Source organism: Anolis sagrei, chromosome 3 (genome assembly GCF_037176765.1).
Source record: "Anolis sagrei isolate rAnoSag1 chromosome 3, rAnoSag1.mat, whole genome shotgun sequence".
NCBI classification, from domain to species: domain Eukaryota; kingdom Metazoa; phylum Chordata; class Lepidosauria; order Squamata; family Dactyloidae; genus Anolis; species Anolis sagrei.
The window spans coordinates 197,345,418-197,361,091 of NC_090023.1; the positions used below are offsets into that span (position 1 = coordinate 197,345,418).

Here is a 15,674-nt window from a genome sequence, read left to right on the forward strand (position 1 = left end):
GCTTGATGCTGTTCAAGCAAAGTCTAAGCAGCTTTGGTCTAAATTCAACTCCTTGTGTTGTTTATCAGCCACAGAATTGATTCATAGAATCATTGAATAATAGAGTTGGAAAGATGGCCACCCAGCCTCTCTCTGTTTAAAAGCCTCCAAAGTAGTTGCTTCCACCACACTCTAAGGCAAAGTATTCCACTGCTGAGCTGATCTTACAGTCAGGAAGTTCTTCCTAATATTCAGGTGGAATCACTGGCCTCTAACTAAGGATGGATCCAGACAGGCTATTGTCCCAGAAACATTCATGTTCAAAAAAGTGGATGTTTCTGGGGGCCTGTTCACATCCACCCCAGAAAGTGTGCACTTTCTGGGGTGGGTGTCCAGACGTTCTCTCAGGACTAGCCCGAGAGAACATCCGAAGGCCCTATTCCTGAACCCCAGACCCTTTTGAAAAGTAAAAAGAACTTACCAGGCCTGAAGTATACCCTCAGAGGAGCTCTCCCTGTGCCTGCAAATGACGTGCCACGAAAGCGAAGGGGAGCAATTTTCCTCCTTCCTCCCTCCTTGCTCTCCATTTGTATGAACCGGGAGAGCTGCTCCGAGGGTATACTTCAGAGCCGGAGGCCTGGTAAGTTCTTTTTACTTTTTTAAAGGGTCTGGGGGCTTATGGGGAGGGAATGGGCTCATTTAGCTCTGTAAACTGTGGGAATGGTGTCCGGACTGTAGTCCAGACACCGGAAATAGTGGATTTATCTCGTGCCTTCCAAGAAGGCGTGGAATAAATCCACTATCAAATTAATTCACTACAAACCAGGATTTTTCTGGTTTGTAGCAAATTAATTCAGGACTGCCCAGAACATTGTCTGGACAGCCTCTTCTTTATTGCGGGAGTTCCCGCAATAAAGGTGCTGTCTGGATAGGCCCTTAGTGTTCACTGTAGATGTGCCCAATGTCTCGGATGTCCAACCAAGCCATATTGTAGAATCATGCTGAAGGACCTAGCAATGCCTAGAGAAGTGTTTGCTCTAGCCTCCAGTGCTTTTTGTAGGGTCAAATTCCAGGGAATATTGATAATGGAATCATACTGGAGGTTTGGAGAGAATACTCTTCTAAGGATCCCTAGGTCCTCCAGCTCAATTCTGTGGTATTCAATGCTTTTCACATATAATAGCCTGTAGTGAGCTCGTGTAATATGCAGGCCTACTGTAGTTGATAGAAGATGCTGTATTTGAAAGTCTCTTTGTGACTAGAAAATACTCAAGCTTTATTTTTTAAGTAGCACTCAGTTTCCCTTTTCATTTGTACTTGTTTTGATCTTGTCCACATTCTTTACTCTGTGGTCATTAAAAGATGGCATTGAAGAGCATTCCTTTAACTCAGTTTTGGCTAAAGAAGATGACTTTGTTCATATCAAAGCTTAATTTTCTGTGTTGAGACATCCCTGGACCTCTGTGACACTCTCTCCCCCACAGTTTAAAAACAAAGAAAATGAAACAAGAAGTAGTGGTGATCATTTTAGCAGAGGACTGGGAGACTGTGTACAAGTGAGCACAGCCACATTGCCAGCAGATACATAAACAGAGGATATTCTCCTATAGGAGAAGCTAATATTAATTCTCCTTTTCCTCACCTGCACCCAATCAGAACAGATGTAGGTTTCTTATTTAGTTTTAGAGAGGGGCGACCTGAGTACTTAATTAGAGCATTTGTGACTATGTTAAAACAATAACACTGTGTAACACATAAAAATACAGTGAACTATTGGTATCCACAAAGGTTTGATCCTATGGATCTCTCTCTCTGAATATCAAAATCTGTGGGTGCTCAAATCCCATTACACTATGTAACATTTTTGTTCCTGCATTATACATGTCATTTCCTAATTGGTTCTATCATAAAACATCGAAAAAGTTTATTAAGCTGCAAAAACATTGTTTTTCCAGGACATCCTGCAGCACATTTTGCTATAGTTTTTCAATGAATATCTCATCGAGTCTCAACCAATTCAATATAGTTTGTGGCAGCGACAAAAATGTAGTTTCTGGAATATAACAACTACTTTCAAAGTAAGTACTGCACAATTAAACAGGAAATAACACTTTCAAACCGGGATATTATTATTTTTTTCAAATTGTGTTACATAGTGTAATTGGTATGCCTCATAGGGTCCTCACCAGCAAATATTCAAAATTCTCTTTCAATTGGTAGAATGATGTGGTATCACTTTTGTTGCAAGTATAGTCTTAAAATCCATAACCCAAACTTGGAAATGTGTGTAACTACAACTCCCATAAGTCTTAACAGGCATAAACACTGACTAGGTTGAAATGAATTTTTGCCCGTGAAGGTGTGTGTGTTTATATGCTTATTATTACCTAGAGTTTTATTTCAAAGGCCATTCTATTAGCAAATATTTCCTCTGCTAAAAATACATACCATACTTGGTTAAACATTCACATTGAGATGTCTTAAAATGTGATTTTTGCCTATGAGTTAAGTAGAAAAGCAGAAAACTCTGTAATTCAGATTAGAAAGTATTACTTATATTGGTTTGCATTTTATGTAATTTATTTTCTGATCCTTTGTTGTGTTTTTGCATTTATATTGGGGTTTTTTTTTATTGTATTGATGGGCTTGGCCTTATGTAAGCTGCCCCAAGTCCCCTTGGGGGAGAAGGAGATGGGGTATAAATAAAGTATTATTATTATTATTATTATTATTATTATTATTATTAGAAACATTTTAATTACCATAACTGTTTTTTATACCAACCTAAAATATACCACCATTCTGCTTTTAGAGGTGGGAATGAAGGTTGGGAAATTATGAGATCAGCTTTGAGTTGACAAGCAGTAGCAAACCTTCCAAGTCCACAATGGCTGATACAATCTGTAGCAACAGTGTTTCTCTTCCAAAAATTAATTTGCTGAGTTTGGAGATTGTTTATGTGAATGTCACTCTGGATCAGTGACTCCTTAGCGAGCTATTGACCTTTCTCTTCTTCCTAGTGTTGAAAACAGCAGGGAGTGGTGTGGCATCAATCCCTTTCCATCAGAAACATTGCTCGTGTCCTTATGATGGTGGATATAAATCCACATTTAGTAATTATTCTTTGGACTGCTGTTCAGTGGTTTTATATTCTCCCAGCTGTAATTAATTTCTATATCCCAGCTAATAAATAACAAGTATTCCTTTGGAGGTTTGTGTGAGTGTGGATATTTTTCATTTATTTACTTACTTATACTAACATTTATTGTTTTGCTTTCCAAGTTAAATAGTATACTGTTAAAAACGCAATTAAAAACCAAGCAAACAATAATTCAAGTAATAAATACAAAGATCCAAAAAAGTAAAATTCCCAAAAGCAAACTTTGAAGACGCCCTTTTATATATTCCATTGTATACTGGAACTTTTGCTATCCAGGGGCAGGGTGATTGAATTCACATGTCCAGTCAAGAGGTCCTTAAGATACCTGGTTCTCTAGAAGTTTGGGACTAAAAATTAAAAGCAACAGTAGCTTGTTTTAAGAAACAGGGTGGAAATCCATGCAGCACTTTTAAACTGGCCAAAGTACTTGCATATTTGTTGTCAAAGGCTTTCATGGCCAGAACCACTGGATTGCTATGTGTTCTGTCGCCGCTGGGCCTATAGCTAGTTAACTTTAGATATAGAATGTGTAACCTTTACCCAGCGGGAAGCCAGGGGCCCTAGGAAAAGTTCTCAGAGGCTTCCTTTACAAAAGGAATCTTCAAATGGCTTAAAAGGTATAACAAAGTCTTTTATTAATGAATCAAACAGGAATTGTAAAGCTTTCTTGGTAAGGTATCAGTTCTCTCAAACTTGTCCGCAGGGAACAGGCACTATCTTCAGTAACTTTCTTCAAAGGAAAATTCCCCCTTTTAACTTCTCCCAAGGCTAACTAAAATCCAACTCTCACTGGTGTGGACTCCTCTGCCAGGCCGAACTGCTTCTCAAAACACTGAGAGGGCCTACCAGACAGGCGATGGATGTCCTTTAGAGTTGGCTGTCTTCCTGGAAACTCCCAATGCTGTAGGAAGGAATCCCTGGAGTTCTTAGGAGACGCTTAAAGCTGTGGGAATGCTTCCCTGGTGGTCTTTCCCTGGAGCTCTTACATGTTGAAGCCTTTGTACAGGGGAAGTAAACACATCCTATACATTGGCTAACCTTGCTGTGACTGACTGGAAAAGGCTCCCTTCCCTCCAAAGCCTAGAAAGGGGGTGGAACCAGGGAACCCAATGATAATTGACAGGTGGCTTGCCCTATGAATGCAGCCAAAGGAAGCCACCTATCTGCAGAGTCCCTGAAACTTAGAACTATAAACAAACACTCAGTGCAAAGCACAAAATTGGAGCTCCTGGAACAGCTGTTCCAGAACACTATGAGTTTTCCGGACTGTATGGCCATGTTCCAGAAGCATTCTCTCCTGATGTTTTGCCCACATCTACAGCAGGCATCCTCAAAGGTTGTGAGGTCTATTGGAAACTTGCATATTTTGCTCCAGCTATATTTCTAACCAACTGCATTGCCAAATTGCTGTCAAAAGTGGTTGTTACTAGTGATCCATGAAGTGAAGTTGTCTCTGTCCAGGTGGTTCTACACCATGTACAGCTTAGCAGAAGATGTTACATATCAGAAAATAATTTGAGCTGCCAATGTCAATTCATCCAAAAACTACAGTACAAACCTGGCCCTTGCTCAGATACAGTACCTACCAACAATCCATCTTGGTCAGGATTTTAGTGTGTTGATTCTCTCTAAGTCTATTACCAACTCAAGATGCAAGTTCACCTTGTTGGAGGGAAAAAAGGAAAAACAGAAATATTTTGAAATTTTTTATTTCTCCATCGCACTCTATATTATTTACTACAGAGGTGCCAGGATATATTGCAGTTAGCCTCCCACATTAACAGGGGTTAGAGGCACGGGGTCCCTGTGAAAGTGGGAAAACTTTGCACTATTTTTAATCTGAGAGATTATTTATTTATTTATTTATTTAAAACATATATATACTCCATCCTTCTCACCTCGCAGTGGACTCAGGGCAGAGCACAACATATATACGGCAAACATTCAGTGCCAGGACATAAAACCATAAATATATACCAACATTAAAATCACTTATATTCACATTAAAAGTTGCTTAAAAACCATCTCAGGATTTAGATCTTCTAATACAATTATGATCACCTTTCACTGGATATTGATAACAGAATCACGCAATAGATTCCTAGAGATAATATTTTAATCAAATCTGAAAATGACAAACTCTAATGTGGAGGGCTGACTGTATTTATGTATTAGACTGCAGAGGTATCAAGATTATATCTAGGATCTACTGCTGGCAGCCAAAGGTCTCAGGTGGATCCTCATCACGTGCCCTCTGATTACTTTTAATTTATGATTCCAGGATTGAACATGGTATCTTCTGCATATATGAAGGATGGTACCTCTCCAGGCTGAGTATCCTAAATAACCAGATGAATAATTTCCATATCTTGAATATGCAGATTGTTGCAATGACAGCGATCCTTCCTGTTCCTCCCCAAAAATTAGAGTAAAGGCAGCTTGAATAAGGGTATTTTCGTAAAGTGTGTTTGTCGTAAGCACATCACAACATGGTGGTTAAGAGAATAATATTTCAGCCAAAACAAGAAGCATCCTGCCACCATTTTTATGCTGATTTCAATGAATGTTTTGAAGTATCAGGTAAAGCCCAAGTCAAGGAACAAGGGAGAATGTTCCCAATGAAATTCAGCAAGCATGAAAAATAGGATACCCAATATTGAAAAGGAACGCTTCCTTGAAAGCCTTTCCAGATGGCTGTTTCAGGTGTCATGCACACCTGCAATGTTGTAATCCATATGAGGTCAAAAAGCAGACATGGGAATCTATCTCATTTAGTAAAGATGGCACATGTTGAAAAAAGAATATATAGAGACTGGTATACAAAATGCAATACAATATTATACAATACAATATTATACAATATTATACAATACTATACAATACAATATTATACAATACTATACAATACTATAGCCCGAAAAAACCCACAAGAACCTAATACAATATTACTTTCTTCCCCAGATTTCCTCCTGCTTTTCAGGTTTAGCTCTAAATTAAACACCTCAGCAACACAGGAAGCTCCTATCTTGATCCGGGCTTCTAGTTTTGTCACCCATAACCCACAATTTGCAAAAGTACTATAAAGGTATTTGCTGACATCTGTTTAGTTGTTACAAGATTGTAAATTGGATTTGCAGTCTTGTAAAATCACTGTAGACAAGCATCCCAGTGCAGGATCTCAGCCATAGCATTCAAAAAACGTTGAAATATCCTTTAGGTACTGTTAGTTCTATAGATTTCCAGGACATTAACACAGATGTCATACTGAGTACTAAACTAACTCCAGATTCTGCCTAAATTAGTCTGCTTACTTGAGCATCGTAACCAGTATCTTAAGGGTGGCATATACAGGTGTATCTTGCGCTATGCATGTAGAGTGATCTCTTTTTGGTCATTGCAGAATGGATGGATCATGCTGATGGTAGCAGTAGCGGAGTTCTGTATGTGGAACTGTTGGAGAGGTGCAATAATGCATCTAGAGCAGTGTTTCCCAACCTAGTGGTCGGGACCCCTGGAAGGGTTGCACACAGCATCTATTGGTCATGGGGGTTCTGTGTGGGAAATTTGACCCAACTCTATCATTGGTGGGGTTCAGAAGGCTCGTTGATCGTAGGTGAACTATAAATCCTAGCAACTACAACTCCCAAATGACAAAATCAATCCCTCCCCCCAAGTATTTAAATTTGGGCATGTTGGGTATTTGTGCCAAATTTAGTCCAGTGAATGAAAATACATCCTGCATATCAGATATTTACATTACACTTCACAACTGTAGCAAAATTAGCAAAATGACAGTAGCAAAATTAGCAAAATGACAGTTTTGGTAACACTTTCTTAGCCGGAATCACTGTTGTAGGTTTTTCGGGCTATATGACCATGTTCTAGAACATGGCCATATAGCCTGAAAAACCTACAAGACTTCTAAAATTACCGTTGTGAAGTAGCAATGAAAATAATTTTATGATTGGTGGTCACCATAACATGAGGAACTGTATCACGGCATTAGGAAGGATCTAGAGTATGGTGTCAGTGTGCATTTCAAGTGGCCTGTGCACATTCTACTATTGTGTAATGAGTTGAGAGCTATGTACATTCACTGTTACTCATGTGTTGTGATATGGTGATATTCAGTATAGGGATTGTACAGTGCAAGCTATACTATAATCCTTCCACTAGATACTTACACTACACTGAAATAATATGTCCTGTGCAGGACTGCCTCCAAAATGGTATGAGTGGTAGTAATCTATGTGGCAAATGTTGGCTGTTAGGCAGTTTTGACATTGCAACCTAGACTTACAGCCTTGTAACTGTTTGGTATTCAATTGTATGATCATGGCACCATTGCCACAATCTCAGACACCTCCCAAACCCACCTTAAAATCCAGACAGCCTTAATGAGTGACAGAATCATAGAACAACAAACATAGGGGGTCCTTGTTTCTCTTTTCCACTACTTGCAGGCAGGAAGGGAGCTTGACACATCATGTTTCATCACCTCCCTTACCAGTTCTGCATAACGCAGGCTGGATCCACACTGTCATATAATCCAGATTATCAAAGTAGCTAATCCAAATTGAAAGCAAATAATTTTGATTTGATCTGTCATATAATCCAGTTTAAAGCAAATAATCTAGATTTTATATGGCAGTGTAGATGGGACCTCAGTACAGCTACATGAATTTTAAAATGGGTTTGGAGGATCAGATCAGGAGGCGGAGTATAGTCACAACTTTGCAGCTACGTGTCTGATATGTGATCTCGGTCCTTGTTTATTTTCTTATATGTTTGTGCTCTGTGCACATATGCGTGTATACATGTGTTTGTGTTTCTGCATTTCGAGCGCTGTGGCTTTTTATTGTCATTGCAAGCATGAAGTCAATGAAGAATATATTTCATGATTAGAAACAAAGTAATGTTGTGCAGCCTCATGTAAATATGTTTGAAACAACCAGGGAAAAAATGGGACTATTAAAATGCATCAAGTATTTTGGGTGGGTGGGCGACGAGACATCCCAACTCTTCAGAGCATACAGTGTAAGATGTATTTGTGTTTTTGAGCCGTGCTCACATGATTTGATTCAAGGTTTGGGAAAGAACTTTGATTAGTTAAAAGCAGCAGCAAGGTCTTGAGGGAGTGTTTGAAAGAGTTTGGAGCCGGGAGAGGTGACTCTTAACTGCTGTAGCAATTTCAGACTATTCTTCTGTAGCGGGACAAAAGCCTTTTCTTTTCCCCTCCCACGTTCAAAGAGACATTTGTCTCCAGACTTTGCAGCTGTGAGGCCATGGGGGTGCTTGTTTGAAGATACCCCTCCATAGACCAGAGTAGACCAGAGGAGAGGCGGCACACCAAACAGTGGTGTAGTATTTATACTCTTCCCTTCCCTCCCTCCTTCTCTCCCTCCCTCCCTCCTTCCTCCTTCCCTCCTCCTCTACTACCATGTGCAGTTTTTAATCAGAAGAAGAATGTGGAGGAAACCTTTTCAAGGCAAGGGGAAATTTCCTGTTTTCTTTTCTCTGTTTGTTTAATAAAGTGTGCCATTGACTTTTAGAACTGTTGCAAATGAGTAATTGTGAGAAGTGCTTGCCTAACGCCTTGATGCATTTTTATATACTGTTGGAGAAGATGTTTAAATCCTTTTCTTTCTTTTTTTTAAAAGAAGACGAACAGCATGACATAGGCAAGTGAGATTAATAAGAATTAGGCAAATGGCTTCTTCGGCTTTTGTTTCGGCCAGATAGTACCAGCCGTCTTGCAGCCATACAAAGGCTGCCATTTACTAGAGAGTACTCCCTAATTCTCTTGGCAGGGGTGCCATTGGAATCGGATACAAGTGGGTGGCAATGGGGAGGAGCTGCCAAAGAGGACAAGCAGGCTTTGTGTAATTTTTTTCTTTTTCAAAAATGCAACAAAAGCACTTTATACATTGAGCTGGGTGCAACAAGCTGTGCATCTTGTGAGTCAGGGTGGAGTAGTTCTGAGTTCAGTGTACATAAAAAAGCCCTCCCTGCCAACAGCCCCTTCCTTAAAAGCAATGGAGCGTTGGCTAAACTCCACCGAAAACTGGGAGGGCCAGAAAATATTTATTGAGCAATGCTGCAAATAGTTGGCTTTTTAATGGGAAGCTTTGGGGAAGAGAAAGCAAGGCATCTTCATTTTGAAAACAGTTCTGGAGCACCTTGTTGGTATTCTGGTCAAATAATGAGATTCAGTTTCCATCCTGTTGTTCACACCTCTCCTGTATTTGGGAATTCCCACTAAATAGTATGCCCCTTTAGTAATTTGCTCTGCCTTTAATGCTACACACACACACACACACACACACACACACACAGTGTTTCCCCGAAAATAAGACACTGCCTTATATTTAGTTTTTCTCAAGAAGACACACTATGTCTTATTTTCAGGGGATGTCTTATTTTTATTAAGGATGGTACAACAGTCTGTATTTATTCACATATAGTGCTGAGTGAAACAGCAGCCACAGCTTTACTTCTTCCCCCTGATGACACACAATACCTAAAGCAGAGCATCCTGCTCCTCACTGAGGAGACTTCCCAGGGGATAGGTTGAAGGGAAGCAGCCCAGTTGGAGCTGGTGATTCACTCCATCTCTCACTCACTGGCATGGCCTGAAGGGAAGAAAGAACAGAACGAGGAGAAAAAGGAGAAGGAAAATGAGGGGAAGGAGAAGGAGGTAGGAAGTGAGAGGAAGGGAAGCTCGGACTCGCCGCCACCGCTGCGGAAAGTTCTTGCATTTCACTTTCTATGTCCCCATCTATGCATAAGCTTGTATAACTACGTCATATTTTCAGAGTATGGCTTATATTGCAACAGCTTATTTTATAGGTATATCTTATTTTTGGAGAAACACGGTATATACAGACACAACAACACACAAACATGGTATACACACACATACTAATTTATCTCTTTTTCTTTTGTAGAGTCCTGAGAGCTAGTATGATGTAGTGGTTTGAGTATTGGATGATGGCTTTGTAGACCAGGGTTCAAATCTCACTTAACCATGGAAACCCACTGGGAGATCTTGGGCAATTCACACTTTCTCAGCCACAGAGAGAGGTAAAGGCAAGCCTCCTCTGAACAAATCTTGCCACCACCCCCCCCCCCCCCATGATGGGTTTGCCTTAGAATTGCCATGTCAGAAATAACATGAATGTACACATCAAAAACAATATAGTCCTGTGGGTTGATACCCATGTCCTAAACCCATGGTTCTCAACCTGTGGGTCGCCAGATGTTTTGGCCTACAACTCCCAGAAATCCCAACCAGTTTACCAGCTGTTAGTATTTCTGGGAGTTGAAGGCCAAAACATCTGGGGACCCACAGGTTGAGAACCACTGTGCTAAGCCAAAGTACTTTGAGATGTTAAGATATTTGTAGGAAGCAATTTTAAGGCTTCACAATTCAATCAAATGTGATTTAATAAACACATCTCAAAAATTCATTCTGATTTTTCATTCAGAAATAAGTCACACGGAGTTCTTTGTAATTGTGCTGAAAACTCTAGCCAAAGTCATTTATTTTTAGACTGTTATGTTCATCATACATTTGAGCTCTTTTGTTTGATTTTTTTTCACCCACTCTAACCGCTGTGTTTACATTCTGATACAGTATGTGTGATTGTAAAAGCCTTTATACTATAATCTATATTCAACTGCACTATGTATCTGTGTTGCTGGTGGTTTGATGTAGAAATCAAACATTTCAAATAATACAGTTGGACATGTATTGCTTCACATGATTTTAGACTTCGAATCTTTAGCATGTGTGTGTGTATGTGTGTTTATTCAAATGTAGTTACTTGTACATCCTGTTCCCCTTTACTCTACTTTCAAAGTTTGTTTCTATGGAAGTTGAAATAATTGACTCCATCCAGTTGTTCTGAGTTTTGAAAGAAAAGCATTCTTCAACATTAACCATATTCCCTCATAATATATATCTTTGCAATATGAAAAAAAAAAAACCCTAGTAGTAACTTGGTAATGTCTACAAAGCCAGGCTCATTGCCTCATTCATTAGGTGGCAAAGATACAGATGTTTTGTTTGGAGGTGAAGAAAATTTCTCTTGGCCTGCAAAGTTACTTATGTAATCAGATAATACATCTTGTTAAAAAATTCCTGTTTTCTTCACAGGTTTTTTTATTGCAGATACCAACCCCACCTGCAATATTATTAGTAAGTGTTTAAGCTCTGATTACAAATTACTGTGGGATATGGGGAGTGATATACACTGTATACTGTAACAGGCAGTGACTGTCTGAAGCCATTGTCCTGGTGGGGAGTCCAACCTCTATTGCCTTCCCATTTACTTCTCTATTCTGCTTTTGACAGTAACAACGAAAGGCTGTCATTAAGCGGTAGTCTCAGTCCCGGAGACTGTTCATCAGAGTCAGTTGTACAGTAGGAACTCTTTATTAAACCAGGAAAGGGGTTAATCTGGACAGAGCATAGCAATTCAGGGGCGCTGGATTGCAAACCTTTCGGTTTTTTATGTGTTTTCCCCTTTAATCCTGGTTATCTGCTTAGGGCAAGCTTCTTTCACTTATCCAAATCATCTCAGCGTTCTGCTGTGCATACTGCGACACAGTTGCACTTCCATCTGGATGAAATGCTGAAAGAAGCATTGCTTTGCAGTAAATGGGAAATACAAAGGGGTGGATACAAAACAGTTGCCGGTTATTAAATTTCAAACATCTTATTGAGCTTTCTGCCTGCCTTTCCGCTTTGTGATATCTCTTAAACACTTAGGGCACAAATGGGCTTTTGCAACGATTCCAACAACTTAAAAAAAGCAAACCCAAATTATTTATTATTTATTTATTTACGTCACTTTTATCCCACCCATATCAGCCCGAAGGCAACTCAGGGTGGCGTACAAATTGACACAATTAGATGCCATACATAAAACGGTTAAAAGCAAAAAAATCACATTGCAATACATTTTAAAACCATAAAAGCAATAACAATAAAAATTATAAAAACTATGTCTTCTTGTTCAAATCCTCAACCGTTCCATCATCTTAGCAGTTCCTAGTTCATATTCCAATTTGAGTTTATCTGGTCATGCTCCAAACGCTTGCTCAAAGAGTCAGGTTTTCACTCTTTTTCAAAAGGCCAAGAGGGAGGGGACCGATCTAATATCCCTAGACAGGGAGTTCCACAGCCGAGGGTCCACCACAGAGAAGGCCCTGTCTCTCATCCCCGCCTGACGTGCCTGTGAAGCAGGCGGGATCGAGAGCAGGGCCTCCTCAGATGATCTCAACTTCCTGGAAGGCTCATAGGGAGAGATGCATTCGGATAGATAACAAAGATAGATAATTATACATTCCTTAAGCCAGTTCAGAGCATTATAGGGACTCCTCGCACATAGCCTTGTCCTTTCTTTCCACTATTTCTGCTACTCTTCCCATGCTTTATTATTATTATTATTATTATTATTATTATTATTAAACTTTATAACCCACCACCATCTCCCCTCAGGGACTCGGGGTGGCTAACATGAGGCCAAAAGCCCATTTCTGCCCTAAGTGTTTAAGAGATATCAACAAATATAATAAACAAGATACAATACATACAGCAAATAATAACTCAAATAAAATACAAACAATAAAAGAAAGAAAATAACACAGTGGGGTAAAATATCAGGTATAAGGTAAGATGAGAAGTTAAAAACAGATTTGAATCAAATTCCAAGTCCAAACCCTTGTGCCGTCAGGACTGCTGACCAATAGGTAAACAGTTCGAATCAGGGGAGAGTGGGTTGAACACCCTCTGTCAGCTCCAGCTCCCCATGTGGGGACATGAGAGAAGCCTCCCACAAGGATGGTAAAACATCAGTTATCTCGGCGTCCCCAGGGCAGTGTCCTTAGATGGCCAATTCTCTCACACCAGGAGTGACTTGCAGTTTCTCAAGTTGCTCCTGACATGGAAGAAAAAGCATGACCATGTTGACTTGGTGAAAAAGATTATAAGGTGTCTCCAGGAACTGCCAACATCTTCTTGTAGCTGCAATCTCACAGTCCATATTTCTAATTTGTTTTACTAATTTGTTTGTTTGGGTTTGGTCTAAGGTTAGAGTTATGTGAACTAACATAGAACCAGGTTGTTGTACGTTTTTTTCGGGCTATATGGCCATGTTCTAGAGGCATTCTCTCCTGACGTTTCACCTGCATCTATGGCAAGGATCCTCAGAGGTAGTGACTACCTCTGAGGATCCTTGTCATAGATGCAGGCGAAACGTCAGGAGAGAATGCCTCTAGAACATGGCCATACAGCCTGAAAAAACCTACAACAACCCGGTGATTCCGGCCATGAAAGCCTTCTTGCTCTTGTTGTGAACCGCGTTGAGTCGCCTACGGGCTGAGAAACTGCGGTATACAAGCAAAATAAATAAATAAATAAATAAATAATTCAACAATACATTAACATGGAACCATTTCGCTGAAGACCACTAGGCCATAGTAAATACCCCGGTATATTGTACCAAATGCTATATACTTAGGGTTTGATCCAGATTTGGTGCAATCAACTGGTTTGGCAGAAGCAAATTAATCTGCCCCCTTCCGTCTCCTGAAAATCCTGCACAAATGGACAAGAAACACTGCTGAATGGGATAAGCTTCAGGGAGTGGAAAGATCCTCCTAAATTGAGGAGAAGGACATGGAAGGCAGAACTTGGATCCAGCTCATTGATAGAGAATTCATCAGAACCAAAGTGTCACACTTTCACAGTTTTGTATCACTTTTCTTTACCTTTCCCTTAAGTCAACAGTGGGAATCATGCAATCATCAAAATACTGTTGGACTGCAATTCCCAGCATCCAAGCCACTGGTGAGAAATACTGGGAGCTGTACTCCAGCATCTTCTGAAGAGTCACAAGATTTCCACCTCTGCCTTGGATATTGCTTTTCCCTTCCTCTAGCAGTTACTTGGATTCTTTTAAATATCTGATCCTTTCAGGTTAAGACTCTGGGGTGTTATCTCAAATGCTGAGTCAAGTGCACTTAGCCTATAACTCATCTTTCATCCTCTTTCTCTCTCAGAGAATTTTAAGGCTCAACAAATCTCTGATTCATAAGTATTTTAAAGCACTATAAAAAGGAGAAGAAACAATTCTGTGTACTGATAAATATAGTACTTAGATTTAATGATGGAGAAAAATCAAATGACATCCATCTTGATTTTTTGAAGATCTGTATAATTAGCAGACATACCTTCTTGCATTTTAGTATTTTTTATGGATTTCAATCACAGGTGAATTAAATCTCACAAATACAGAGTCTTTCCAAAGTTTAAACCCATTTGCTTTGACTCTCCAGTGCTGAACAATCGAATGTTTATCAAAGCAGCCATCTAAAAGAACGCTTCCGTGAGAATGGAGGAAGTTCCTGGCTTAAGGGGGGGAGGTAGTCCTAAAGTAATTAATAAGTTCTTTCAGTGCTTAGATAGAATTGCAAAGAATTCAATAGCATGTGTTACAATTGAACCTGAACCGTGGCCCCGAGCCTTTAAGAGGAAAATCCAGTAAAATAATGCCGTTTTCTTTGTCAACAAAGCAATCCCTCGGGGCAAGACTTTCAAAAGTGCCCTTTACTATTTGAAGTTCCTGGCCTGTATCACATGTAGCCTCAGCTATTTGTGTGCATATTGAGGTTCGTAGCAATTTTCAGAATGGATCGAAAATGTAGGAGGCTTAGCCAGCCATAGAAATTCAAGCTGTGTTCCAAAGAGCTTTTCAGGTAAACTCAGAAGTTCGTACTCGCATAGTAGGATTTAGAAGGAATTCTTCCAACTTCAAAATCTCATGTTCCATATCACACACTCTTTATGGATTGCATTCGTTCAAAAACATTCTTACATTTCTTACACAGAAATTTTGAAATCTCCAAGTAAAAAGTTCAGAGAAAATTGTGATGAATCTGAGACAAAGAGTACTTCAACACCTCTATCTTTTATCTAAAGCTGCAACTCCACAACACAGTGGATTCCATTTTAACTCTTACGGATTTGCAGTTAAAGGAAGGGTGTCATTTGGTATCACTTGATATCAGATTGCTACAATTCTGCTGCGTGTGTATACTCTTAAACCGAAGCAACAGATTAAAATGTCAAAGAGAGAGAAGACATATTTAGCATTGCGTAGTAAAAGTTTTGTTAGGCAGAGCTCTCTTTTTGCAAGCCTAAACAAAAGACTCTTCCTTAACATCTGGTATTGTTAATTTTGTTTATTACTGTTGTCTTTGTGTGTTAAATCCGTCCTGTCTCCATATCGAGTTGTGTTTCTTGTAGCTGAAATTTTCACTTTAAAATAGCAATGTGAAAATAGATCGTTATACACTTGGATGATGATTGTTACTAGATGTAACAATCAAAACAATAATCATTTCCATTTTGAAATGTTATGGAACTTGAGTTTTCTTAGTATTCAGAGATGAAATTGATTAATATTATTATATATTGATTTGTATTCCACTCTCATCTCTGTAGTTGAGACACAAAGTGTAGCTTGGG

General features: G+C 39.5%; 1 protein-coding gene across 6 annotated transcripts in view; it reads left to right on the forward strand.

The window, feature by feature from the left end:
• Positions 1 to 15,674, forward strand: part of CTBP2 (C-terminal binding protein 2) — a 288,894-nt gene that overhangs the window by 223,529 nt on the left and 49,691 nt on the right. For 3 of the 6 annotated variants that reach the window (XM_060768611.2, XM_060768610.2, XM_060768607.2), the window contains one exon: positions 11,298 to 11,339. The exons of the other annotated variants lie outside the window; for them this stretch is intronic. In XM_060768611.2, the coding sequence (XP_060624594.1) occupies positions 11,298 to 11,339 (42 nt within the window). The remainder of the gene's footprint in view (positions 1 to 11,297; positions 11,340 to 15,674) is intronic. 6 annotated transcript variants of the gene reach the window in all.